Source organism: Bombus pyrosoma, linkage group LG7 (genome assembly GCF_014825855.1).
Source record: "Bombus pyrosoma isolate SC7728 linkage group LG7, ASM1482585v1, whole genome shotgun sequence".
Classification (NCBI taxonomy): domain Eukaryota; kingdom Metazoa; phylum Arthropoda; class Insecta; order Hymenoptera; family Apidae; genus Bombus; species Bombus pyrosoma.
In genome coordinates this window covers 5,468,126-5,494,044 of record NC_057776.1, presented here as the reverse complement: position 1 = coordinate 5,494,044, position 25,919 = coordinate 5,468,126, and the positions used below count along the sequence as shown (strand labels likewise).

The 25,919-nt window shown below is 40.4% G+C and overlaps 4 protein-coding genes across 15 annotated transcripts in view; 1 reads left to right on the top strand and 3 right to left on the bottom strand.

The window, feature by feature from the left end:
• Positions 1 to 53: 53 nt before the first annotated feature.
• Positions 54 to 19,354, bottom strand: LOC122569540. Of its 2 annotated transcripts, XM_043730730.1 has the most exons (8): positions 19,225 to 19,354; positions 19,000 to 19,097; positions 16,883 to 18,508; positions 6,008 to 6,116; positions 2,631 to 2,963; positions 2,313 to 2,545; positions 1,880 to 2,197; positions 54 to 1,788 (listed from the first exon to the last, which is right to left on the bottom strand). In XM_043730730.1, exons 3-8 carry the CDS (start codon positions 17,176 to 17,178, stop codon positions 1,563 to 1,565), a joined length of 1,515 nt encoding a protein of 504 aa, XP_043586665.1. In that variant the 5' UTR covers positions 17,179 to 18,508; positions 19,000 to 19,097; positions 19,225 to 19,354; the 3' UTR covers positions 54 to 1,562. The 2 variants fall into 2 exon arrangements, with proteins under 2 accessions (XP_043586665.1, XP_043586667.1); XM_043730732.1 differs by lacking the exon at positions 19,225 to 19,354 and having other exon boundaries at positions 1,602 to 1,788; positions 1,858 to 2,197; positions 19,000 to 19,120.
• Positions 19,355 to 19,449: 95 nt separating this feature from the next.
• Positions 19,450 to 20,197, top strand: LOC122569548 (U6 snRNA-associated Sm-like protein LSm5). Its single transcript, XM_043730747.1, has 3 exons — positions 19,450 to 19,636; positions 19,728 to 19,924; positions 20,035 to 20,197. Exons 1-3 carry the CDS (start codon positions 19,591 to 19,593, stop codon positions 20,065 to 20,067), a joined length of 276 nt encoding a protein of 91 aa, XP_043586682.1. The 5' UTR covers positions 19,450 to 19,590; the 3' UTR covers positions 20,068 to 20,197.
• On the bottom strand, positions 20,184 to 21,493 carry LOC122569542 (serine/threonine-protein kinase mos). The gene is made up of 4 exons (XM_043730735.1): positions 21,280 to 21,493; positions 21,011 to 21,201; positions 20,550 to 20,932; positions 20,184 to 20,489 (listed from the first exon to the last, which is right to left on the bottom strand). Exons 1-4 carry the CDS (start codon positions 21,360 to 21,362, stop codon positions 20,184 to 20,186), a joined length of 963 nt encoding a protein of 320 aa, XP_043586670.1. The 5' UTR covers positions 21,363 to 21,493.
• Positions 21,494 to 21,586: 93 nt separating this feature from the next.
• Positions 21,587 to 25,919, bottom strand: part of LOC122569536 (band 3 anion transport protein) — a 43,203-nt gene continuing 38,870 nt past the window's right edge. For all 11 annotated transcript variants that reach the window (XM_043730713.1, XM_043730716.1, XM_043730719.1 and 8 more), the window contains 2 exons: positions 24,784 to 25,888; positions 21,587 to 24,684 (listed from right to left, as the gene is read on the bottom strand). In XM_043730713.1, the coding sequence (XP_043586648.1) occupies positions 24,012 to 24,684; positions 24,784 to 25,888 (1,778 nt within the window). In that variant the 3' untranslated portion in view covers positions 21,587 to 24,011. The remainder of the gene's footprint in view (positions 24,685 to 24,783; positions 25,889 to 25,919) is intronic.

Genomic DNA, 25,919 nt, shown 5'->3' with positions numbered 1-25,919 from the left:
AAAAAAATTGTAGAAAAAATCGGGTAATGAAAAAATACACAAGAAAATATATCTTTGCAGTTAATTCATTAAACAGATAATCCTTAAAAATTTTCTATTTTGGTTTCTTATTTATTTAACATATAATCGTTTTTGGTTACCAAACGACTTTATCTATCGTTGATAAAAATTTAAACACGATCAAATCAATTAAAATCATTGATTTGTTAGTTGATGCAAAAATTTTAAGAGTTTGTAAATTTGTAAACTGTAAAACTTTAAACTGGCTATAAATATCTTCCTGAAAAGCACTGATTCATCTATTGTTTTTCCATTGAATTAGCATTTTTTAATTTGTCATAAACTTCAACGATTTTTGCATTAACGTAACAATGAATCAGATAACTAATCTTACTTATTCCGTGGATTCATAAAAAAAACTATTAATTGAAATTCATAAATAGCATATAGAAAATATATACAGAATATGTGACAACTTCATACAGGCAAGATTTAGAAAGAAATTCAGTAATAGTTGCTATTGAATTATTCGTTTAATAACTAAAATGAAATTTTTAAAAGAATTTGTTGTTACCCTGAATACGAAGTCGTTACGTGTTTGATAATCGATTATTAATGATATATTATCGGATGCATTTACGTATTATCGATTCCAATCTAATTCATTCAAATGTTCCTATCATGTATACGTTACACAACAGCCTGTAAAAGAAACTCGTTATCCAAGCGAACATTGCTTTTTTGGTTTTCATGTATTATTGTATACAAAAACATATTTAGTTTCACAAGTGATGTTTCGCTACAAACATCTTGAAAATTTCATTGAATACTAAAGTGAGTTGCAGATTTGAACATCTGTAATTCTAAGAACTAACAAATAAAATTGCGATCGATCGATTTGGATATACGTATGTTACGCATACATATATTTATCAACATATATGTCTACGATATATACGTTCTTTGACTAGCAGAACAACAATCGTCCTAACAATAACAATGTAAGGATGATAAAACGCGTCATAAATAATGACATTATTTTACTCATAATCCAATAAAAAACAAAATGCCTAGAAATTTCTGACCTAACTCCAATAATCGTAAACAGAGTTCTTTTGTCTAATATGGTACGCTTTAGTCGAATTTGATCGATCGTTCGCAATAATAACCGTTGAAATTTCAATTCCTACATAGTGTGACGAGTATTAACAGCCGAAACTTCAGCCAAGGTATATTAGATATGAGAAAGTGAACTACTAGTAAAATGACCGGAACGATCATTTGCGAGGATAAGTTTCTATATCGATATAACTCGAAATTTGTGGTCTTTAATTCGATGTTATTACTAGGAAGAAATCCAGGATTGTATTACTATCAATATGCTGGCAGTATCGAATTGTTTCTTTAATAGTAAACAAATTCGTTTGGAATGTTTTACCGATCAAGCGAACAATCTCGATAGATCAATGACGGAGCTGAAAAAGGGAGGGAGCACTAAATTTCACGGTGATTTCGCACTACGTGTTCGAAGCACGATAACGTGCTTCTCAGTCTTGGCCTTTTCACGAGGAGCGGTCAGGCGTGGGCTTGGTCTTTGGTTTTCGCCCAAGTAACTTGCGAAACGAGGAGGTCCACCTCGATCGACTAAATCCTGTCGTGCTCTGTTCGTCCGGTTCGCTGCAACTAAGCGACTCGCTAATTTTCCTGCTTTTGCCACTGCTACTGCTGGTGCTACTACCCCCATTTTCATAACATCGTGATCTTCGATCTCCGATTTCCGAAGAAAACCTGAACAACGTGAAAATTTATTGCGAATAATGTTTCGCTATTTCTTACGTAACTAGAAAGTACACGAACTTGGTGAAATATCAAGACGAACCCTGAATCGGATGAAAAGGCTCTAGCCGTAGCTGGAGCGCTCGAGTTAGCCGATGAAAGTGACATTTCAGCAACAGGAGTACTCGGATATGCTTCATCGTCGGACGCGCTGTTACTACTGGTGGTACTACTGCTGCTAGCGTTGCTACCACCGGGGCTGCTGTCGACGCTGGAATCGTCGATGAAACTTATTTCTCGATCGGCCAACGGTGAACTGGTCCTCTGTCCACGCGACATCGATGTCGTGGACGTTGTGCTAGGTCGCAACCAGGTACGTAGATCCTGCAGCGGCGCTTGAAGGCACTTGAAAAGATTTCCACTGAAACATTTGGAAATTTGATAAGTGTAAAGATAAAAGCCCTTTCTTCGTTATCGACTATCGGGGCTGGCCTGTTTATAAATACTCGTATTTCTTCTAGGTTCGATCCACTTACTCGTCGCGATAATCATCGATCTCGGCAAAAGTGCGCCTCGCGTATAAACAAACGGAACACCGTCGTCGACGACGGCAAGACGTAGCGTGTAGAGTCGCTGCACGAAGATGTCTCGCGGCGTGTCTCAACGTAATCGTTTCTCGAGTCAGCGCTGCGACACCTTCCTCTCGTCTACGCCTTTCCTCTCCCAATTCTCCCTGTTCTATACGCAGCTTCTCTTTTAAAACTTCATTCTAGAGACGCAGAATATACACAATATGACATTATAGCATCGATCGTCTTCATCGAAACAGATGCTGTTGCTCGAATTATCATCACCTCTCTTTCAAGAGCATCACGTTCAGCACGAATAACAGTAGCCTGTTTGACAACGTCCTGGCGAGCTCGTTCAAGAGTTTGCCTAGTAATCTCGTTTTGCGCCAGTTGCATCTGCAGACGGCGCAAAGCTACTTCCCGTTGCCTCTCCAGCCGATCTTTAGCAGCTATGCAACTGTCGCGTTCGGTTTTAGCTCTCTCCACCTCTTCCTCCAGACGAAGGCTTCGTTCCAGTTGCAGGAACAGCTCGTCCTCCTTGCCTCGGAGTTCTGCTTCGCAACCCTCCAGTCGCTTCTCCAACGACCGTCGAGTCTCCTCTAACTTGTCCCTTTCAGCCTGAAACAACCGGACAATTTTGTATTATACGAGTTTCTATCGTAATCCGATCTTTCCAATTCATTTCAACTCGAATTCAATTTCCTTTGATTAAGGTCGACTCGTTCAAGAAATCATTCGTTGATATTTACTGGATAAGTCATCTCGGTAACTCTTATCTTTCGAGTTACATCTTTTTATCGGCTGAGTCACGATTGTTTTCGAGTCTGTACAACTAACGTAGATAGATCGGAGAACAATACGAACGAGGTACATTCGTGTAGCAGTGGTTGTCAACCGATAAGGCGAACGAGTCCGCAGGCAAGCGTTAACGGAGATAATAATTCTAATTAAAAAAGAGAATGCAACCGAATGCTTCCAGCACTGCATCTGATTTCACGGTTGCCGCTTTTGGATGCCTCCGTTGTGCCTGCAAACGGCTACATGCAAACACCATCGGTATTTATTACGGAACCAATTTTGCAGCTCCAGATTCGAATCTATCGTGCTCGGGATAGGATGTACGGATATCGAAAGCGTACATTAGTCCGATAAGACGTGTTTACTGCTGAAATACGACCGAAATGACGTTCGTGTATCAAGGGTACCATCGAGAGAAACGTTATTTATAGATCGAACACGGTACTTAGACTATGCGTTACGTTGCGTTGCTACGTGTGGCAAATCTATTCTCGCCGTTTGGTCGATTGCGTAAGTGCGACTAAATCGTAAATTATCGATCGTCCGTGTTGCTTCGCATACGAACGACCAGTTCGTCATTGAACGTTTCGACGTTGCTGGTCGAGCCGAGTGGAAGATCGGTAACTGAGCCGGCGGTATGACGTGATCCGGCCGATAACGCCGCCTCGGCCGCACCTCCCTCCTTCGGCTGAGTCGCATCTAGCATCGCGCTAGATGCCACATTGTAGGTCAGCTTAGGCGGCCAAACTAGACTGTCGATGGTATGAGGTTGATGAACGGTAGTACGAGCCAGCTCAGCTCGGGGCAGGCCGTTTCGCGGCTTGCACTGCAACGAAACTAAACGAGGAAAGATACGAAAAGAGAGGCTACGGAAAAAACTGGCTGGAAAGAAAGCGAAGAAAGTCAAGAGGAAGGAAGACGAGGGGCGCTGCAGGAACAAGTTGAAAGACAAGATACGAAACCGCAGAGGGAAAAGCGGAGTAACGAAATGTAACCGCTTCTTCTCCACGGCGAACTTTTTGCCATTCGCTCGTCGTTGCTCGGCTTTGTCTCTGCGGTTTTACCACCGTACGGTTTACCACGGTCAATTTTCTCCGGCGGCCAGTGCATAAGCAGACGTACAAGTTGACGCGCATCCACTGGAAGGCCAAGGGGAAACCAGTGCCCACGGGTGAAATCGACCTAAGTACTACTTACACGGCCTTCCTCCGGCTATCCTGCGTTGCGTCTATAGACGCGACACAACGCCTCCGCTCTTTCCTAGACCTCTTTTCTCCAAAGGCTTCGCGGATTCGTCTCTTCCTTTTACTTTCTTTCCTATCTTTGTTTCCTGCCCGATATTACAGACTGGTTGGATTCTACAGCCGGTCACGGAAAAATCACGCTACGCTGGTTCAGTTTATCGTTTCTTCGCAACTTCTTCTAGAAACGATTTAATCGCAGGTACATATTTAGTCGGACGAAGCCTACATTCCGTTTATTTTTCCTTCGATCGAGGTCAAATCTCGACAGTCGAATTAAACCTTGGCGTGCCAGTTAAAGTTGTAGGCGACGGTTAATTGCACGTCGATATTTCGAGGAACGCGAATCCGGAGCACGTGATTAGATAGAACGCTGTACGCACGAAGATGGAACGTCCCCCTTCCGTTTCCCGATTGTTCCCGCGAGAAAGTTTCGTCGCAGAGCTGCCGTCAAATTTCTTCGAAAAGATCAAAGAGCGTGCGAGAGCCATAAACGAACGCCAAACGGACACTCGACATGGGAAATCCTGTCTGTCAAGGTCTACGGTTACAGTGACTGACTGACTGGCATCGGCTATTCAAACAGGATTGAGAACGTGTAAAGAATGGAACGCGTCGAGCTGTACCGCGTACGGTTTTTTCAGATCACGACAATCATACGCAAGAACTTTTTTGTCAGGAATATTCGACCGTTCCAAAGACAGAAAAAAGAAGAAAAAAAGAGAAAGAAAAGGAGTTTGAACAGTCATCGCGGACCAAGATATTCGTTGGGAAGTAGAATTTTTACGAACGCAGGAACTCGCGAGAAGAACAGGAAACGAGTCGTTTCTCGCTCGAAATGTTTCTCATCCGGCAAACGACGGCAGTGACATCTATCGATACATTTTTGCAAATACTAAATAAGCTGCGTAGTGCAAGAAGACCGTTTTCTCTCGCGCATTTTTACGGATAATATTGCAACAGGCGAGAGCAAGTTGATTTCACTCGCGGTACAAGCTGCCTGGGGCCACAGATACCATCGAGCACAGACTAATAAGATCGCGGAAGGACTCTGATCTTTGTTGCAACCGTCTCGAGAATTAATTATACGTACGCGTTGCTTATGCCAGAGGCTCTCAAAGCTCACGTGGCGATAGCAGCCCGCTATCGTGTGAAACCATTTTCATTCTCATCGAAATATAGATTGCTACAGAATTAGGAAAAAGCGAAGGTTACGGTAGATTTTTCTAGAGTTCCGTAATTTTCCAGATTAAGATAAGTAGCGCGAACTCGAATCGAATCTACGAAACTTTGACGCATATTATGCTACGTACGTTCTTTACGCGATAGAGAGAACGATCGACGGCGTTTCTTTGACTTCGTTACGTTTCATCGGTTACCAGTTCCGTGTATCCGATATTTAATGTGCTACGCGTTAGATTTTAGCTAGATTCACCGACTACTCCGATAAACCGACCTAGATATATATCGTTTTCCGTTACATGCATCTATGATCGTATCGCGTGGAACAGCAAATTTGTCTATCTTTCGAATTACAATAACACCAACGATTCCTATCGTTTATCATCGGCTGAATCTGCATTTGACAAGGTTCGATTAATTAAAAATGCTTATCCGACGTACCTTCACTTCGTGATAACGTTCTTCCAAGTAGTAGGCGATACCTTTGGCTTCCTCATATTTCGCCGCCAAAGCAACGTATTTATCGTAGTGACGCTTGAACAGCACGAACCTGAAAGCAGACAGTATATTAAATATCTATTATCTCGAGCACGTTAGTTTTCATCATTTTCCGAGAACAATGACGCGAGTGAAAGTAAGTTTAAACAAATGGAAGAAGACAGAAAAATCTCGTGGAAAAATGCTAGCCGTATGATACAATCGCGTGATATATGTCCGCGATTTTATTCCCATTTATTCGTATCAAACTCTACATTTCAGACGTTTCACCCAGCAAATTTGATTCTATCATCATCGTGGACGAAGATTCGAATGGCGATTAAAAGCCGACATAATTCACAGACAGAACAACGATTCTGGGACAGACAGTTTCGTTTCAGTATCACCAAATGCGCAACAATCTTATTGGCCTATCAACCGCAGCGGATTGAGTTGGTCGTCGACGAGATCTCTCGTTAGAGATCTGCCGTTTGGAAACCGGAAGCGTGCTCGGGTCCCACGCGAAGGCTGCACGTGTAACGAGCGATACTCGCGACGACATCGAGAAACTAGCGAGCAGAAAGCCGACCTTTCGGTCATGGCGTGGCCCGGTCGGGTCTGATGCGACCCGATGCACTCGTCGGCTGCAAGTTGCCTGCAGTTGCTTCGCCAATCGATTTCTTTCTCTCTCTCTCTCTCTCTCTCTCGTTCTCTCTTCTTATTGATCGCGGCGAATCCGTTGCCCTCCGCCGAAACTTCCTCTCTCCGGTTCTTTTTATCTTCGACTGGTTCACTCACTGACACTCGCACTGCCGTGTAACGGCTCGTCCATTCTCTCTGAGACTTTCGCTTTCACGATTGCTCGAGACGCGCGGTGCTCCCGCTTCGAGATCCAACAACGATCTTTGCCTGTCTTCCGGGTTGCCTGCCAACCAGCCAGCAGCCAGCCTCTACTCTGCTCTTCAAGAATCCGTTCGTCACGCCTTTCCGGACCGAATCTCCAGCGTCGTGTGAAACTGAAATATCGCAATGTAATTCGAGCCAGGTGTCGAAGGTACCGATCGCAATATGAGCCACCGATTATCTTCGGTTCTGCCTTTCAAACTCACACAGCTTCAAAGGATACCGAGCGGAGGACAAAAGTTCGGATTCAGCTGCTGAACCGAGTCACGTCCAGTTCAGCAGCTGAACTATACGTCAGTTTCCAGAATATTCGGCAAGATGATTCGATCGTTGACGATAGTCGTTCATTCGATCGAAAGTCCGAATATCAGATATCAAAGATAACACACACTGAGGGAACATTGTTTTCGATGATTCTTGGTTTCGTTGGTAGAATCGTGGAACGGTAGTTCGGTCCTCTTTGCTAAGCCAGAACCAACAAAATTCGCGGATGTGGCTAAGTAACAGCAAGTAACAGTTAAGCTACTGTAAGAGAATTCTGAAAAATGTTCGCGGTAGAAATGATTTTAGAGAAAGTGACTACTGGTGGACCTTTGTCCGACCACAAAATAATCCACGATGGCCGCAGAAATATAGTAGCAGTAGTAGTAGTAGTAGTAGTAAATAGCAGTCTAGTCGAATGCATATTTTTTCAGAGACAAATTGATAGTAGAAATCTTTTTCTATCATATGATTCAGAACGATACGCAGTGAAAAACAAGCGACATTTTTCATAAACGAAAAATACACCAATCTTTCTTACATCTCGTTTTACGTCTTGGAAACTATTTGTCGTAGGTGAAAAAATTTCGGTGGAAAGTTACGGCTAATAAAATTTATTATCTGTAAAATGCGACCTGCTACGTTATTATAAGCTCGATCGTTAGGTTGCAAATTAGTAAAAGGCGCGAAAAAATACATTTTTTCTCAGTCGTAAAGCTTCGATTAGAATTATGGTACAATGGTGCAATCGTACAGTCGCATAAACAGTCGAGGCTCTGTAACAAACGAGTACTACTCGTACTAAGACAAACGGGAAATTTTTTATTTGCAATAGCAATGTATAAGCTTATTTCTCTTATTCTCCGAGCTTATACGCTATATAGGAAGACCTATATTTCGATATATAAGTAAACAAAAATGTTATCATTCGAACGCTAAAATACAACTTTTTGCATTTTTCGCTATATCGTAGTGGAACTTGTTCTACCGATTTCTGCAATCATTTTACGTAATTTAAAAGAAAAAGCGTTTCTCTAAACTATTAAACATCAAGAAATGAAATAGGTCTGTTTACAGTTTATTGTTTGCGTTACATGTGGGTCTCTTTCGATCGGACGCCCATAAAGGGCAGAAAAACGTTTACGAAACTGAAAATTGTAACTTATGGAAAAAGTCGCATTATCTCGGCAACTGTAGCGCTTAAAAGGACATTTTTTTTTTTAATTTGGATTACTAAAAAAAAAAAAAAAAAGGAACGATTGGTAACATCTGTTGCATTGTTGAACATTATTTAAAGTGTGAGATTGTACGATCATACCATTGTATTGACAATTTTGATTAAAGTTGTAAACGATTGAAGAAAAAAGGATTTCTTCGCGTTTGTTACTAATTTACAAGCCAACGATTACACAGCGTATAAGATCTATGCAGGGATACTGGACGAACGGCTAAAGGCAGAGGTGGAAACCAAACTGGAAGAGAGCCAATTTGGATTCAGAAAAGGAAGAGGAGTAACCGACGCAGTGTTCGTGATAAATCACATCATTGACAAGCAGCTGAGTAGAGAAAGAGGGAAGTTGTTTGCCTGTTTTGCGGACTTAAGAGCGGCGTTTGACAGACTAAACAGAGAGAAACTGGAAGAGAAAATGAAAAAGATGGGGATTAGCGAAAACCTAACAAGAAGAATTAAAGAACTGTACAGTGAAACGAAGAACGTGGTGAGAGTTAAGAACCGCAACACAGAAGCCTTTTGGACAGTGAGGGGAGTCAGACAAGGGTGCCCGCTGAGCCCGACATTATTTAACATCTACGTGACAGGGCTAGAAGACGAGCTAAGGAAAGGGCAAGCCGGGGGCATAGCGATAGGAGGAAGAAAGGTATGGTCTCTGACCTACGCAGTTGATATTGTGTTGATGGCGGATAGGGAAGAGGAGCTAAAGGAGATGCTAAGGAAATTCAAAAAATTTCTAAAAGAAGCAGAATTGGAGCTAGGCACAGAAAAGAGGAAAATAGTAGTATTCGAAAAAAGAAGAAACAAAAGGAGACAAAGAAAATGGAGTTGGGGAGAGCAAGAACTAGAAGAAGTGGATGAGATAAGATACCTAGGGTACATACTACAGAAAAACGGCAGCGATGAGAGGCACATAAGGACAGGAAAAGGAGAGCGATGATAGCAATGAAGAAAACATGGAGCATAGGAGAAAGAATATTCAAACAGGACTACGAGAGGAGAATGAAGATGTTTGAAGCACTAGTAGAGAACGTGGCGCTGTTTGGAGCAGAGGTATGGGGTTGGAACATGGAAGAATCGCTGGATAGGGTAAAACGAGGGTACGTAAAATGGATCTTAGGTTTAGACAGGACAACACCAAACTACATACTGACAGAAGAATGCAAGATAGAGGAAATGAAGGTAAGAGCGTTAAAAAGAGCAGTAAGGTACGAGGAAAGATCTCTAGAANTCGGAAAAGGAGCTGGTAAAAGAGTGTATAAAGGAGAGAGAGAGAAACTGGGGAAACGGACAGGAAGGGAAAAGAGCAAGGAAGAGAAGGAAGGAACTAGAAGAGGTGAGAAACGGAGAGACACAAAGGGAAGCAGGAGGGGAGCAAGTAAGTTGGACTGGAGACCAAATAGTAGAAGAAAGAAGGAAGAGAGAAACAGAAGAGAGGAGGAAAAGGATAAGGGAATCAAAGTACAACAGGTACTACAGGAACATAATCAAAGAGGAGAGGCCAAAGTACCTGGAAGGGAGGATGAAGTGGAAGGACAGAAAAATCATAGCCAGATTCAGGTGCGGAAATGAAACCAAAGCGAAAGAACATTGGCAAGAGGAGGAAGAAAGAAGGTGCAGATTATGTGGAGGGGAAGAAGAGGACCTGAGACATGTGCTAAAAGAATGTGAAATAACAGGAGGAGCAAAGGAAATGGAAGAAATATTAAATGGGACTGGGGAAGGACTAATGGACCTGAGAGCGATAATAGAGAAAAGAAGGGTAAAAGCAATTCAAGAAGGGATGGAAGGACAGGAAGGTAGCACAGCAAGGAGGCAAAAAGACCAAAGTGGCAATAGTGTGTAGGCTGAGTTGCAATAAATCGTAGACATAAGTGTAAATAGATTATAAGCATTAGTGTTGGATTAGAGATAAGAAGGCGATTAGTGCAATAAAGAGCTGTAAAGAAAGCTGAAAGTTCGTGCAAAGCCGAGAGGCACGGACTAAAGAAAAATAAATAAATAATAAATAATACAAGCCAACGATTATGCTTATCATAACGTAACAGGTCTCATTTTACAGATAATAAACTTTATTAGCCATAACTTTCTACTGAAACTTCTGCAGTCTTACAGATAGTTTCTGGGACGTAAAACGAAATGTAAGAAAAAGTTGCGTTTTTTCGTCCAATCGATATTTTGTTTATGGAACGTCGAAGGGAAATTGTTTCAAAGTTGCTTATTTTCTTTCAAATATCGTTCCGAACCGCATTATGCAAAAACATTTGTATCGTCAATTTGTTCCCGGATTTAACCCTCTCTGAGCTTAATTCGCTTGGACCGTAGTATTAACCAGTTAGCCATCTTTGACGAGTATACTCGTCACGAAGAAATGGCAATATTTCGTGTTGATCGCGAGCCCTGTCGATAATAAAATGAAAAAATAAAACAGTCATTTCGTTACAGCTTAATTCCATACTATAACAGCCACACTGTGTTTGACGAGTATACTCGTTATCGCTTACTTTTTCCGGCACATTTCAGGTACACACTTTTCAAAGAGGTCGCGACAGCTAATTAGTTAAAGACCAAAGAACAGTTGGCACACAGTTCAAGACACCTTAGCGCTTGTAAAACGATCATAGGCGTAAAAATTAAATAAAATTCTCGTGAAACATATCGTAATACGTTTTTCTGTGAACCTTACGACGACGGATGTTTAACACGTTGAATGCCACGCCAGTTTTACAAGGTTTGGCCGTGCCGCCACGGTGAATATTTTATTATGCGATACATATGAAATATGTTGAAACATTACCTACAAGAGATATGTTACGGCGTATAATCATCATTAATGAATTTATCTCACTGGGGTCACCGGCGATCTCCATGCCATTCGACGTGTTAACGTGAAATGCCATCAGGTTACAGAAATATTTTCCCGTGTACCTTCGCATACTCGGTTAGCAGAATTTTTATAGATTTCAGGTTTTGATCCGCACGCTCTACGCATTAATTACTGCAAATGCCATAACCATCTATTTTTGATTACCTTCACACATTGTTGACCGGCAATTTTACTGAGAATTTGTCTCATGTCACCGGTTGTTATTTCGTAATTAGATGTGGAAGTTAAACATTATAAATAAACTTTAATAAATTGTATTTATTATTCAACTTTTAATATTTCTTTTTCGTATGATAAACAATGTAACAATCACCTACGTATAATGGTACGCAACAGCTTTTGCAAATATATCTAGTTTCGTTGCGTTTTCATTTTGAAGAGCATACTCTACACGCTATAGTCGGATTTGTTTTTCTGCCAGCGACTACTTTTTCTAAGACGTGGTTTGACGCTGATGCGAAAAAAAGCGCATCACGAGTTTACGCTCGGCCATGAAACATAACGTGTTTGGCCGTGAAAACACGAGTTAACTCGTGACCGGTCAACAATGTGTTAACATTAAGGGAATATTAGAAACGAGGAACCCGTGAAATACATGGCGACTTTTCTACGAGTACCAGCAGAGAGATACACGTGGAAAAACATAATTCTGGAAAGCATTCGCTTAGCTGTTCCGGACGAAACGCACTTTCCCTTCCTTTTCTATTCTTCTCTCTTTTCCTTCTCTCGTCGCAGTGACATAGCAAATCTTGGTTCAGTTCTTATCGGAAAGATCAGTGGCCATTACGAAGAACACTGCATGCTGTACGAGCCTCTGTCTCGTCCATCGATGGATATTACACGACGTTTTAATTTAGGATCTCGATACATCTTGCAACCAGAGGTTGCCATACAGTTGCAAATTTGGCTCACAGCCGAATGTGCCACACGTCTATTCAAATGGAAACTTTCGTCGATACGCAGCTCACAAAAAGAAGCGAGAAATCTGGACGCGTATTCGCGTGGCGACATTCGGCGCGTTTCGCCGACAAGAGAAATTGCACGTATTGTTGGCGAGTACACGCGTGTTGCATAACACGCGAGTAAGCGAAGAAACGCGGTAAAGCTGGGACGATAAACAATTTTCGGCTTGCATCGCTCGTAAATCGGGTCATTCGTCGATGGAGAAATTGGCGTACGAATTAGGCTACCGTTTATCACGAGCAGCGCTTCGAACAGTTTGCATAATAACGATTTTCCAGCGACTTTCTAAGCCAAGTATTCCAGTGAAAGGGTTAACGACGATGTGTATCGTCGCGACCAAAAATGGTGCAGCAACCACAAAAGGGCGTGTTATGCTTGTTTCTTCTCTTTTTTTGCCCCGAGCGGTGTGTGTTTTTTGCTAGGAGATCGAATATCTACTCTACTTCGCGATGTGTGTTAGCGAAAGAAAGCGAAGAAACGCGTCTTTTCGGAAACGCTGGTGAAATTTGTTTATGAAGCAAGCAGAACGAAACATCGTACTATCGTCACGACATTGGTAAAAAGATTTGTTCTCGAGTAATTCGTACTTCCCTTTTATCGGAAAAAATAAAATATAAGAATGGAATTAATAAATAAATGATAAACCATGGAACACGACATTAAACGTTAACGCAGCTTTGTAACGAACTACATTCGTGCCGTTTAATTTCCAACGATTTGTTAATTGCAACTATTCCAATCGTCTATGTGGAACGACTAACTTAACCGGTTAACTGCGTTCGACGTGTATACGCGTCAATCCAGAACTTTATTTCGTTGCGGTTGACGTGTATACTCGTCGTGTGAAATAAAAAATTACCATTTACCGTAAGAACTGAAAATTTCGGTGAAAAGTAATACGAAGGACATTTAGTGGCATGCTTCCTTTATACCTTCGGCAAACTTGTTCTGTATTTTATAGAAGAAAAATCATTTGATTATTCTCTTTGGTATATCGGTTATCCTGTGTACAATGTATCGCTTTTTCTAAATCGAGTTGATTATTTTCTCCAAATGTATCCCTATTCGTGTACTTTACTTTATTATTTTTTGGCAATTTTTAAGTTCCTAACAGCGATGCCTTTTTCGACCATGGATCGTTTCTTCGCAAAAATTGATGATAGGAACAATTGCCCTACGTTCGACGTGTGTACTCGTCCTTGTTTGATTTTAACTACGCAACGCGTAAGGGATTTTTTAAATTAAACTCCGCGGTTTAACAGCTTAACTACGCACGGTTAATTATTTAACCGTAGAAATCTATATGGAATTGGTATTAACGCGAACCAACTCAGCGAGAGAAACACAACAGCAAGGCGGAATTATTTTCCGACCGTTACCCGCTAAGACCTAGAAGAAGCTAGCCTCGTTCCTTTAAAATACACTAAACTCTAAATGGTACAGTACATTTTCACGGTATGTACCTATTCTGCAACGAATTAAATAACCACGTACGTAGTAGTTAGCTAGCTACATTTTTTTCACGAATAAACAAGTAAATACCGTGATATCAATAAATCTTGCGAAAAAAAAAGAAGAAGAAAAAAGAAGAAACCGGATTCCAATGCTTCTTTTCGTTAATCTCGAAGTTAACGAGCAAAGTTTCCAAGCAATTCGCCTGTATATAACGATCGCCGTTGGATATCTCGAAAATCTAAATAAAGACAGCCTCACACCGCGTTTCTTTATTTCGCAAGTGACAAGGTTACCCCTTTGCAGACCACAGACTAATATCTTAAGTTGGTCGCTGTGACTTATATATCTTAATTGGTATATTTACAATATAATGACGAAATCGTTTCATCGATGGGAAATCGAAGAGATGAAGAAAAATGGGTTTGCAGAAGCTCGAGGAAAATGGAATTAGAAAGCGAATGCTTTTACTTTATTCGCTTCTCCGGGACTCGATCCTATTTTTATTGTAATACGTACATAACGTATGTATTTCGGTTGACGTGGATGATACACAATGGAAGGATAACGAAGACGGAGAAACTGCTCTCAAATATATCGCTATCTTTAGCTCTGTTCTTTTCTGCACAATGCCTGAAGAGCCAACCGATGGCGCTCGACATCGGAGGGGCACGAGTCAACGGTTACGCATCGGAGAACTCGTTGATCGTCGATTCCGATATCTACGTATATTTAGCCGATCGAAACGATACCGGTAGAACTGGAACTCGTGTTTTTTCCTTCAATGTTGTCAACTCGACGAGAGGAAGCCTCTCTAATAAAAATACGTGTGAATTTTATGCCATATTACACGTTAATATCACTATTAAAATTGTATCGTTATTTGAGAGGTTAGGTTATCGATCAGACATCGATGAGACATGGCAAAGTTTAAAATCATAATGGCTGACAGCTCTCTAATAAAAATACTTGTGAATTTTATGCGATATTACACGTTAATATCACTATTAAAATTGTATCGTTATTTGAGAGATTAGATCATCGATCAGATATCGATGAGACATGCCAAAGTTTAAAATCATAATGGCTGACAGTACTGTTTTAGTACGTATGCGAATCGTTTAATGCGTGAATATATATTCTGTAGCATATACAAATGACGACTGTGATAGGAGGTTAGCATGGGGCGTCGTGTTGCCAAAAATGAAAGTTATTTTTAACCTATTCACGATTCGTATTTTTACCATTGAACGTGCATTGCGCGTGAAATATTCGGTATCTGTTTCCAAGCATCTTTCGAGAGAATAAATTTCTTTCCGAGCGATAAAAAAAGAAATACCTAACGGAAAAGAAAAAAAGAATTCGTGCTCGCGCTTATGATTAATCATCGCAGTTTGTCTTGTAAGTAACGAGGGTAAAAGAAGCGCAGCTATCTCTCTAATTACAGACGAAATTACTGAAGTTGTTGAAACCGAGGCGAGCTGATTAATTGCATTGATTAAATCGTGTTTTAAGTGGACGCCCGCTGGCTCCACTCCGGAGTCGTTCGTAATTTCCTTCGAAGCCGTTTTCATTGAGACCGTCTCGCGCTATTCTACGGAAGCCGCTCCTTCTTCATTAAAAATGAAACGCTCCTCGCTTTCCGTTTTTAAACACGTTGCGTGTCTGCTGCGTGTGCGCGTCTACGAATCAGATAGCTCGAATAGTTTGTCAATGATTCGACGTCATCGACTAAATTGAACTACATGCGACATGACACGACGCGACGCGACGATGCGAACCGGAAACGATTTTCCCTCTTCCGCGCGCCTTTACGTGTACGCGTTCCGATCAACGATTTAAGATTTATGCTGTTCGTGATAAATCGAACAAATTCGTCGTCGCCGCCTTTCGTAAAAACACGTCCGCAAAATTCTCGAGAACGTTTCTTGATTATTGATATGAAGTATTTTGATTATTCGCAAAGAGATATGCTTTAATCGTTTCTGTCGTGAAAACGGCTAACCGCTTTAACTCGTCTTAATCTTACCTTAACTAATTCCTCCAAATCGAGTAGATTGAAATCGAAAATATTCAACCAAATTAAATCGGTAATCCCGTGTTTCGAATTCGACAAAAGCGTATTAATTACGAGTAGTGGAAAATTACTAACGATGTAGAAATCTGTGCGATTAATTATCGAAAAAGAAATTGAATCGCACGGCTACATATCTTTTTTCAAGTTTTAAACTCTCTCTCGTCTATCGATGAACAGAGCAATAATTCTATAGTCTGCTGGGGTCGAACATCGGCGTTAACACGCATACGGATGTTACGCATTTAATGTTTTAGGCATCGTTGCGAAGCATAGGAAATCTCGTAAAGCTCGTCTACGTTTATAGTTAACATACATATCCCGTAGTCCCGGATCTCGCGCCCGCGGCACTTGCAAATCTAGTAATATCAGCTTCGAAACGAGCTCCACCGGTCGTAAATTATCGAGAAGCCGGTACATGAGTGTTTCATTGGAATCCTTGGTTTCTTCCATTTCGATCGCTTTTATCGATGCGCTTATTATACGGTTCGAGTATTCGCTCGTACACGACCTCTATCTTTCGGTCGAGGAAAGTAGGAATCGAAGCGACTCGTTTCAGGAAAAGATAGCAAGCTAAAAACATGCGTCCGATATCGGACCGTTTATTTACGACTTTCGACAAAAACCAATAGCTTAAAGATAAAAATCGGTGATATCATTGACTAAAAATATACGGCGTGCTACGTCAATAGGTAAAGTCGAGAGATCGATATTCACGAAACGTATCAATACGCACGGCATAAAAGTATCGACTGACGAAAAATAAAAGAAAAAAATGTGCAAACACCGCACCGGCGAGAAAAGCGATATCAAGATACAGAAAGTGTTCGAAGAAAAATTCGCTTGGGAAGAAACCTCGGAAAGAAGTTGCCTCGTCGACTATCGATCGAATCATTCTGAAACGTTTCTTTTTATTTCAAGTTACGTAAACGAAACAAAGAATGTTCTAGCAGGAAGCTAGCTCTGCATTAATATAAATTGTCACGCACGATAGCGACCAGTAACCTTACCCGATCTAATTGCACAGAATAAAGGATCGAAGGAAGAAAAGGAGAAACGTGTACGAACCTGTAGAGATCGTTTTCAGTGACGATGTCTCGGATGGAATCCTCTGGATCGATACGATCCGCTGGAAAACCCGCCGGTCCGGCAACCCTCGAGGACAACAAGGGACACGGTGGTTTTATGGTGGAGTCAGTGGCCTCGTGGAGGGCGCTGGCCGCGATAAGGTCGTCCTCGGAGGCGGTACTAGGCAGAGGCACGTTTGGACTCGGAGATCGCGAGCCGGAGATCACGCCAAGTAAATCCTCGCTCCTGGAATGTCTCATTTCCATAGCACCGTATCTTCCGGTGGTTGTCGTCATCCTTCCACCGAATCACCGTAGCACGCTCGATTTTTCCACGACCGCGACCCGGTTAGACGCGGTCGTCCTCTTTTCCTTCGTTCTCGTTGTCACGACGACCTAGACAGCCCAAAGGAACCGACCACAATCTAGTCCTCGCTACTCCCATCCGGACTGGCCTCCTCTTACTACCTTTTAGTCGACTCCCTAGAGAACCGCGATCCACCGATTTTCATCTCCGGGATATTTTCTCTCTTTCGCTCCTGTTTCGCCACCGTTGCTCCGTTGCTCCTTCCACTTGGCGCGCTTCTCTTCCACTTCCACGAGAGCGCACGTCCTCCGATTCCTTCTTCGTTCGCGGCCAACCAGAATTCCTATCGCCTTCTTTGCGTTCTAGTTCATCGCTCGATCTTTCACACCAAGTGATTTCTCTTCGACGTTTCTTTTTATAATCTTTTCACAAGAGGATAGCATAATCGTCGAAGCAAACGATAACGCTCGTCTAACGTTAAATCGCCGCTACACACTTTCTCGATCTCCAGTATGAACACGCGCACGTCGGCCAAGCATCAAATACCACTGAGGGTAACGGACTTTTGCGTCAACTATCCGTTACGTATATTCGCACGTTGGTACGCGTATTACCGAACGTATCACCGATCGCGCCACTTTTTCGGTTTCTTCTCTTTCTTCGATCGACTTCCATTCGAACGTGTTCCTACGAGTTACCAGGTATCACGTCGAGATACCATTAACAGGATCAACAGGACGTATCCTCGTCATGGACGAATCCACGTTTCGACGATCGCGCAAAGATCTGTCGGTCACGAAACAATCCACGAATCTAATCGCCGATCAGATTCAAGCCGCCATTTTTACCCGATTCTATGAATATTGTTCTATCGTATCTTCTAAAAAACACCAGACACGGAGCACACGACGATTATTCTGCTCTTTGTAATTAAAGTAATTAGAAAAAGAAGGGTGGTTCTTCTGGACGGACCATGCGCGGTAAACACGATGCACGCAAGTACCTGGGAGCGTCCACTTTGCACAATAACAATTTTATTTCACACGATTCTTCCGCACACTGTGTGCTCGTTCGTAGATTTTTCCGCCGTTCCGCCTTTCTTCCACGAGCTGCGATCAAAGTCTGCCGTAACGGGAACCGACGAAGCCGTTTTGTCCTTTCGCAAAGAAGGGGCATACGAGAAAGGATATACCTGCGCTCTTGCGCGTTCGTCGGGGATATACGCTGACGCTGACATTGACCAATAAACGTCCCTCCGATGAAAACGGGTCTCATGACGGGTCACAGGTACAATCCTTCAGCCTTCTTCCCTTTGATTTTCTTCCGGGTAGATAATTTACGATTTTACAATTATTCTTTTCAAAAATGTCGCGCAATTCCGTTAAAGCCATTGAAATGACCACGACATGACGTCTAGTGTTTTCAATCGTTTCAAACGTTCTATTTCTTCGTTTCCCCGTAATTTTGCATATAATGTGGCTTTAACGAAAGGGAGGTTAGTCTCTGTTTAAATATTGCGTATGCTTTGCATTGTCTCGTGAAACATAATACGTTACACTGCGATGAAAATAAAGCATGAGATTGTTGAATTGTTCAATCATTTGTACAAACAATACTGTAACAATATAATACTACGAATGTTCATCATGATTGCGATTATCAAACTTATTAAAAGTTATACAGGTTACAATACTTCGGTCAACGTCCAAAATTTTGATGTTGCTTTACCGACTTCCATGGTCGGCAAAGTTATGCATGAAATTTCCCTATATATGTATTTCCTAGAATAAGCGTTAGCAATTGGTACTTACAGAGAGGAAATCTCTGGCACTTGCACGGGCAGAAGAATCCCCACTGTAAACAGTGGTTTCATGGTAGGGAGATCCATGAACGTAGAAACTCGTAAAAACTACATCAAATACAAATATCGAAATAATCTAAAGATGGAGTAAACCTTGCTATCTGTTTGTGCTTTTACGAGATCAATATCGTTAAAACAAAAAATATTACATAGAGTACAATACGGTTTTACTTACCTACTTACAAGTTAACAAGTTGACACTAAATTCGAAATTTATGAAAATTCGAAAAGTGAAAATTTCATTCAGGATGTGTGATGGAATATTTTGGCGGTAGATAATCGCAGAAACTATAACTTAATCAAACGATAGTATACATATAAGACTATCATTTTCTTACTACGATTAACAGATATTATTTGCCTACGCCTACACATGTTCTAGATTTTGGAATTGATTGTATTGTTGCTTATAGCATAGATGGCACCTCGGTGGTGTTTTGAGGTATTATCTTATTCCCACTATTTCTCCATGAAATAAAGAATAACTTGTGCTGTTATTTTTATTTTTAATTATCTTATATCTCACTAACGCTTTCACATTATGACGAGTTCTGTCAGTACAAATCCATCAACATTATTGCCTTTAGGTAAGATGCGCCTTGTTTACAAATTAGTTTTAACCTCACTCTTTTGTTTTGGTTATCATATTATTAATAATTGATTTTCATTAATTTTCAGAATTAGTTGACAAATGTATCGGTTCTCGGATACATATTATTATGAAAAACGATAAAGAAATTGTCGGCACCTTGCTAGGTTTTGATGATTTTGTAAATATGCTGCTCGAAGATGTGACAGAAAGCGAAGCAACGCCCGAGGGACGAAGAGTCACCAAGCTTGATCAAATACTGCTTAACGGAAGCAATATCACAATGGTTAATATATTTTTGCACTTTTAACAATTTAAAATACCTTTTTGAATACAATTGTTATTAAAACTATTTATCAGTTTGCTAGTTCTATATAACAAACCGTTTTTTTGCAGCTTGTACCTGGTGGAGAAATGCCTGACACGTAAAAAAGTAACTTTCTCCGGTATATTTTGTACAATAAAAATTTGATCTGTAATTTACGCGTATCTACTACAGAATATTAAAAATATCTGTCGACTAAGAATAATAATTCAAATAAATATTAAGAACAAAGTAGCATATCGATCTTGCTTATTACTTCGTTGGTTGTAATTCTATCAGTAGCATTTTGTGACCACATTTGTCTATACAATGTTTTATAGATACCTTGAAATTCATCATCGATATTATCATCTGCTGGGCGATGTCCCTTCACAGAAAGATAAATAATCGTATGACTGTGTAATCCAGCAAATGGCAGCTTTCTAAATAACATTTGCCAAGCTACAATTCCTAAAGAGTAAATATCCGCTGCAGGAGTCAGTTTATTTTCTTTTATTACTTCTGGAGCGGCATATCCTGGTGTACCCTAAGAAAAAAGATCTTTTTCTTAATAAACGATATAAATGATTATATAGTAGAAACATACGTGAAATTTATTAATTCCATTCGACTCTTCTATTAATACGGAACTACCAAAATCTGTGAGCTTTGGTTGACCGTCTGCAGACAGTAATATATTTTTAGGCTTGACATCTGCATGAATGACACCAGCATTGTGACAAAATTGCAAAGCACAAGTTATGTCCTTTAATATACAGATTCTTTTGGTTTTGGTTAAGACCGTTTCCTCTATATATTCTTGTAAAGTAGTACCACATAACTCCATTGTTATTAAAGATAGAGAAGCACCTTGTTCTATCATTAGCACTTTTACGATATTAGAATGTCTTAACAGAGAAGCATGTTCTTCACCCTTCAATATATTGAAACATTTTTCTGTTTGCATCACTTTAGCTGCAACTTGATCACCTATCAAGCATTTAGTATTCAAGTGTGTTTAATTCTGATAATAATTAATTAAAGAAAAATATTAAAGACATATTTTACCCTTATACAATGCTTTATACACAGTACCAAATCCTCCACTTCCTAGAAATGTACCAGTTTTAGCGGGTAGACCATTTCTCAATATTTTTTGCCTATTGGGAGTATCGATATTAAAAGGAGACAGTTGATTTCTCTTCTCAGTACCTTTCCTATATGTCTCTTTTATAGGAGTCTTTGGACTTAGCAAAGCTCTATGATAATGCAACATGAAATGTTTTCTTTAAACAAGTGAATTTAAGCATTATGTTGTTGCTTTAGTATTGTACTACCTTCCATCCACGTTTTTTAATATCTGGGGTGATATGTTACAAAATTTCGTTGCTAATTTTTGAGGTGAAGCCATTTTGTACATGAGAATAACATATACTCGCCTAGTTTCTTGATACCTGAGAATACAGTAACAAAAATATATATTTTCTGTTTCCAATGTGTCATGAACTTTAAGTAAACATTAAGAGAATAAACAACAATCAAGTGACAATGAATAAGCATGGAAGTATAGAAATAATGTTAGTATCATAATGATTACAAACTTGAATTTGAAATGTAAGGACGTAATTTTAAAAGGCTACAAAATGGAGGGGAAATAAGACGTTTTATTTGTTTGTTTTCTAATATAAGGCATAAACCATCTAATAGGAGCCTATTACTAATTATTACTTTTTAATACTGTATGACAACTAGATTATTTACAATTCTTTTATGAATTCATAACAATTCATACTTATCATGATAATCTTTCAATATAGGTAATATCAGCAGTATGTATATAATAACATGTTAATGTCTAGACATATCTAATGAAATTCCGTGTTATTTCATGCTAATAGTACATGCTCGTAAGTACTACTACCGTGTATTTTTACAATTCTGGCCCTCTATCACAATTATGCAGCGCAATGTTATTGTTGAGTCGTAGCTTTCGTACTTTTGTATAAACAAATAATAAGTAATGCGATTATATATATTTTTTTCTTTATGGAAATATTAAGATTAGGTCTGAGTGTTATTTAATAAAGTACTTCAGCGGATTAGCAAAATATTTTAACCGATTAAAATAGAATGTCTTTCTTTTTTTTATAACAGCATCTAAAATATTAATTTTAGTGATTTCTTTTTATTGCATGTATTCAACATACGATGACATTATTATTATTATCATTATTATTATTATTATAGCTTGGTCTTGTTTAAAGTTTAGAAATTATACATTTGCAACGTCAACTGTTATTGTGAAATTAACAATCACCACAAAGTAATTGCCAATACTGATCATTTATGAAATAAAGTATATAAGTAAAGACGAACGTTTAAAAACTTTACCACTGGCGCAGTTAGGTCTCGTCGATGTTAATTTTGCTTATGTATTATTTTTAAATAAATATACGAAGACAAGTTTAAATAAACTCTGTTTGAAATATGTAAATATGGCTTGAAGTCGATCTAATCTTTTTCGGAAACACGTAGAGCTCTTTTAACCCTACTCTACTAATCAAAATATTCTTTTCCTGAATCTAACAATGTTACACGATGCTTCTCTAGATGTGTGTTTGGAGTAGAGTTCTTTGTTTGCTTAAATAAATTTATGCTACTTTTAGAATCAAATATATTCAGCGAACAAGGAATATGAAAAAGAGATTAAAAATGTTCAATGTCGTACGACATTATCACTCAAAAATATAGTAAAAAAGAATTATAATAGAACTAATCATGCAATACAGACAAATGTATAAATATTTTTTATTGCGTAAAAATCTACCGCCGCATTTTTAATCTTATTTATAATACGAGGGATTGACTTAAAGTGTTGCCAATGGCATACGAATATAACTTCTACTGTCTAAGAAACTACATATTTATGGAAAGAAAATTTTCCATGGGAAAAGAATCGATCTGTAATTGGCAGAACAATAAATTTCACGTTTAAGTACATATAGTCGAAATATAATGAAATCTGTCGTTATTTACGTTTGTAACATTCAAGTTCGTTTTTAAGTTATTTATAAAATATTCTTTTCATCTAGGAATAGTGATTAATATTGGAGCACATATTTAACGGATATTGCTAAATGATTGTAATTCTTCGCACGTCGTGCTAACCAGATACGGTCCTAAACAAATTGTAATGTAGTAAGACTTTTAATATCGGTCGATGAGAGCAACTAATGACAACTATTCGAACATTTCCTTATAAAAGATTTAGTTTTCATTCGTCTACGTTAGCTCTGCATAGACGGACCAGCACCATTTTGTAATTTATGACCTTTTGATTTGGCACTCTCGCATCTCGTGCCTTTACGCCTAAATTATCCTGAGCAACGTGTCGTTCATCACCGTCCTGTAGAGGCATTCAGAGGCACCTTTTTTCCCACCAAGTCGAAAAGAAGATGAAACGAATCTTGAAGTTTCCACTACGATTATGTTAGATAGTATGTAGGTATCGAATATCGCTTGCATTTTATTTCCTACTGCATAATAAATGAACTTTCTTCGACAACAAACTATACCGATTCTAATTAGTTTGCTTCAAACTGAAGCAATGACTCTCGATGGTTGTGATTTGATAAAATCTAGTTGTTCAAGTACCTACACATATCCGAGGCAGGCGTGATAACACGTCTTTTCGTTTCATCTTGTTCACATCATTCTCGATTATTTACAAATTTTGTAGTACAAAATAATCTTTACGAATTTAACGAGTTAACACCACCGTTGGGAATCAGAACCCTCTTATTTATCTCTTATCTACGTTCCTCTCTTAATTCATTGGTATACATACATATTTGCTCTTTCACGAAAATAGACTCTTTTTTCTTTTTTTTTTTTTTCAAGAATTCGCAATAGTATTCAGAGTCGCTCTGATACGTGACAGGAATTGGAAGTAACAGAAAGCACGAATAGATCCTTTGGACAGAAGGGAGAAGAAGAAAACGATACGGGCGTGGGGATAGAGGAGGAAAGAGGGGAAGTATTTTGTTGGACAAGTCGAATAAGGCACTATCTAACCAGGTAACGGAGCTTCCTCGTAGAAATCTGGCTCGTCCTCGGTACTCTCGTGTTCCGATCCTTTGCTGTCGAGTGCCCTTAGCTCTGCGGCGGTAAAAAAATGCCTCATCTGAGCTCGTAGAGGTATCATGAGAATCAGGAAGAACGGAAGCGCCAAGGCCGCCCTGGTACTTTTCACGATCCACAGTATAGCCAGGCACAGAATTTGTACGAGGGTGAAGATGTGCATCTTGTACGTTTGTACGCGCCGAACGTAATTAGCCGTGCCATGGTGTTTCACCGGCATGAAGAACAATTTCACACGATCGAACAGTTGAACACCGTTCGTCGAGGAGATACCCATGTAGAGAAACACCCCAAGGAGGACGGACATTGGTACGCGTCGTAGAAGCGGCGCCATCAACACGCTTATGCCGATCAACACGGCGACTAATAGGGCGCTCACTCGTTGCTCCTTCACTTCGACGATGTGCGGTTTATCTCCGGGAGCGTGAGTGCGAGACATAACCGTCACCGCCGAGACGTGTGTCAGCGATCGAACCGAGGCAGCGCAACACCACGGGGCGCCCATTAAACCACAGCCGACGTTCATTAAGCACACTACCACTATATCCATGTGGTACCCGTTACCTTTCCGTAATTTACGTTCTTTCTTATCGATGATGAGTCTATAAAAAAGAAACAAGAGGGAATATTTAATAAGGCGAGGGGTTTATAAACGGATCTGTTGGAAGAAGGCGAAGAGGAGGGAGGAAGATGGTACTTACTCGGAGATTTGAGTCTCCATGAAAACAAGAATATAGACCAGCAACGCCGGCACGATGCAAGCCATGGCCATCCATAGAGGAATAGGTTTATGTATGCCAGCTGGTGACACGATCCAATCCCTATTGGGCATAGTCGGTGTTAAACCTTCCGGAACCAGTAGCTTCTCCGTCTTCACTTTGGCCAGATAATCGATCAACGCGAATACGACAATACTGATGGGCACGCCGAAGTCGCCGAAAGCTCTTCTAGCACTTCGTCCGAGGTAATGACTGTTGCGGAAGATACGCAGGTAATAAGCACCGAGGAAAGTACCGAGACACAAAATAGTGCACATCAAGGCCGTGTTTGGTTGGTTCATTAATAAGCCAGCGGCGTTATGCGATGGTATCAGAGTTTGAGGTTTGTCCGATGTAATGCTAATTATTTCGCCGGTCTTTGGAGAAACGACCTTGATCTCTGTTACGTTCAGATCTTCGTAAAACGTTTCGTTCGTCTCGGGGATGAAGCTGTACTCGTCTAGCAGCGGATTCTTCACGAAGTAATTGTACAATTTGATAAACGTTTCAACGATATAAAGAATAGAGATTAAGCCCGTGAAGATCTCCTCGGTGAACCGGGTGAAGAGTCTGACCAGCACGGATCCCTCCACGCAGGCAATCGCCAAGGCTATGATGCCCATCCATGCACCGACGTAGACTCTCACGGTCAAGAATTCTAGCCCGTTCGCGAGACAAAAATTGTACAAGCTTTCGTCGAAGAGCAACAAGGGGCCGGTCGTGCCGATGATGACCAGTGGCTGAGTGGAGAACAAAGCCATCACCACGCCGGTCCACGAGCCAGAAATCAATGTCTCGGAGATGCCAATAACGTTGTGCGTCTTGTCGCTCATCAAGCCACCGAACGTGATGGCCGTGCAGAGGGCTGCAAAGTACATGAAGATAGCCGCTGCGAGGCAAGACGAACTCAAGCCATCGGTGAAATCAGACAGATAGTAAGGATAGCGTCTCTTGATATCGTTGATGAGGCAACCGAACGGACGTCTGGTTCTTCGAAGCGGATCGTCGTCATCGGGAGGTTTCTTCTCTTCTTCGCCGGCAAGAAGAACTGTGCAAACAAATCACGCAGATAAATCACG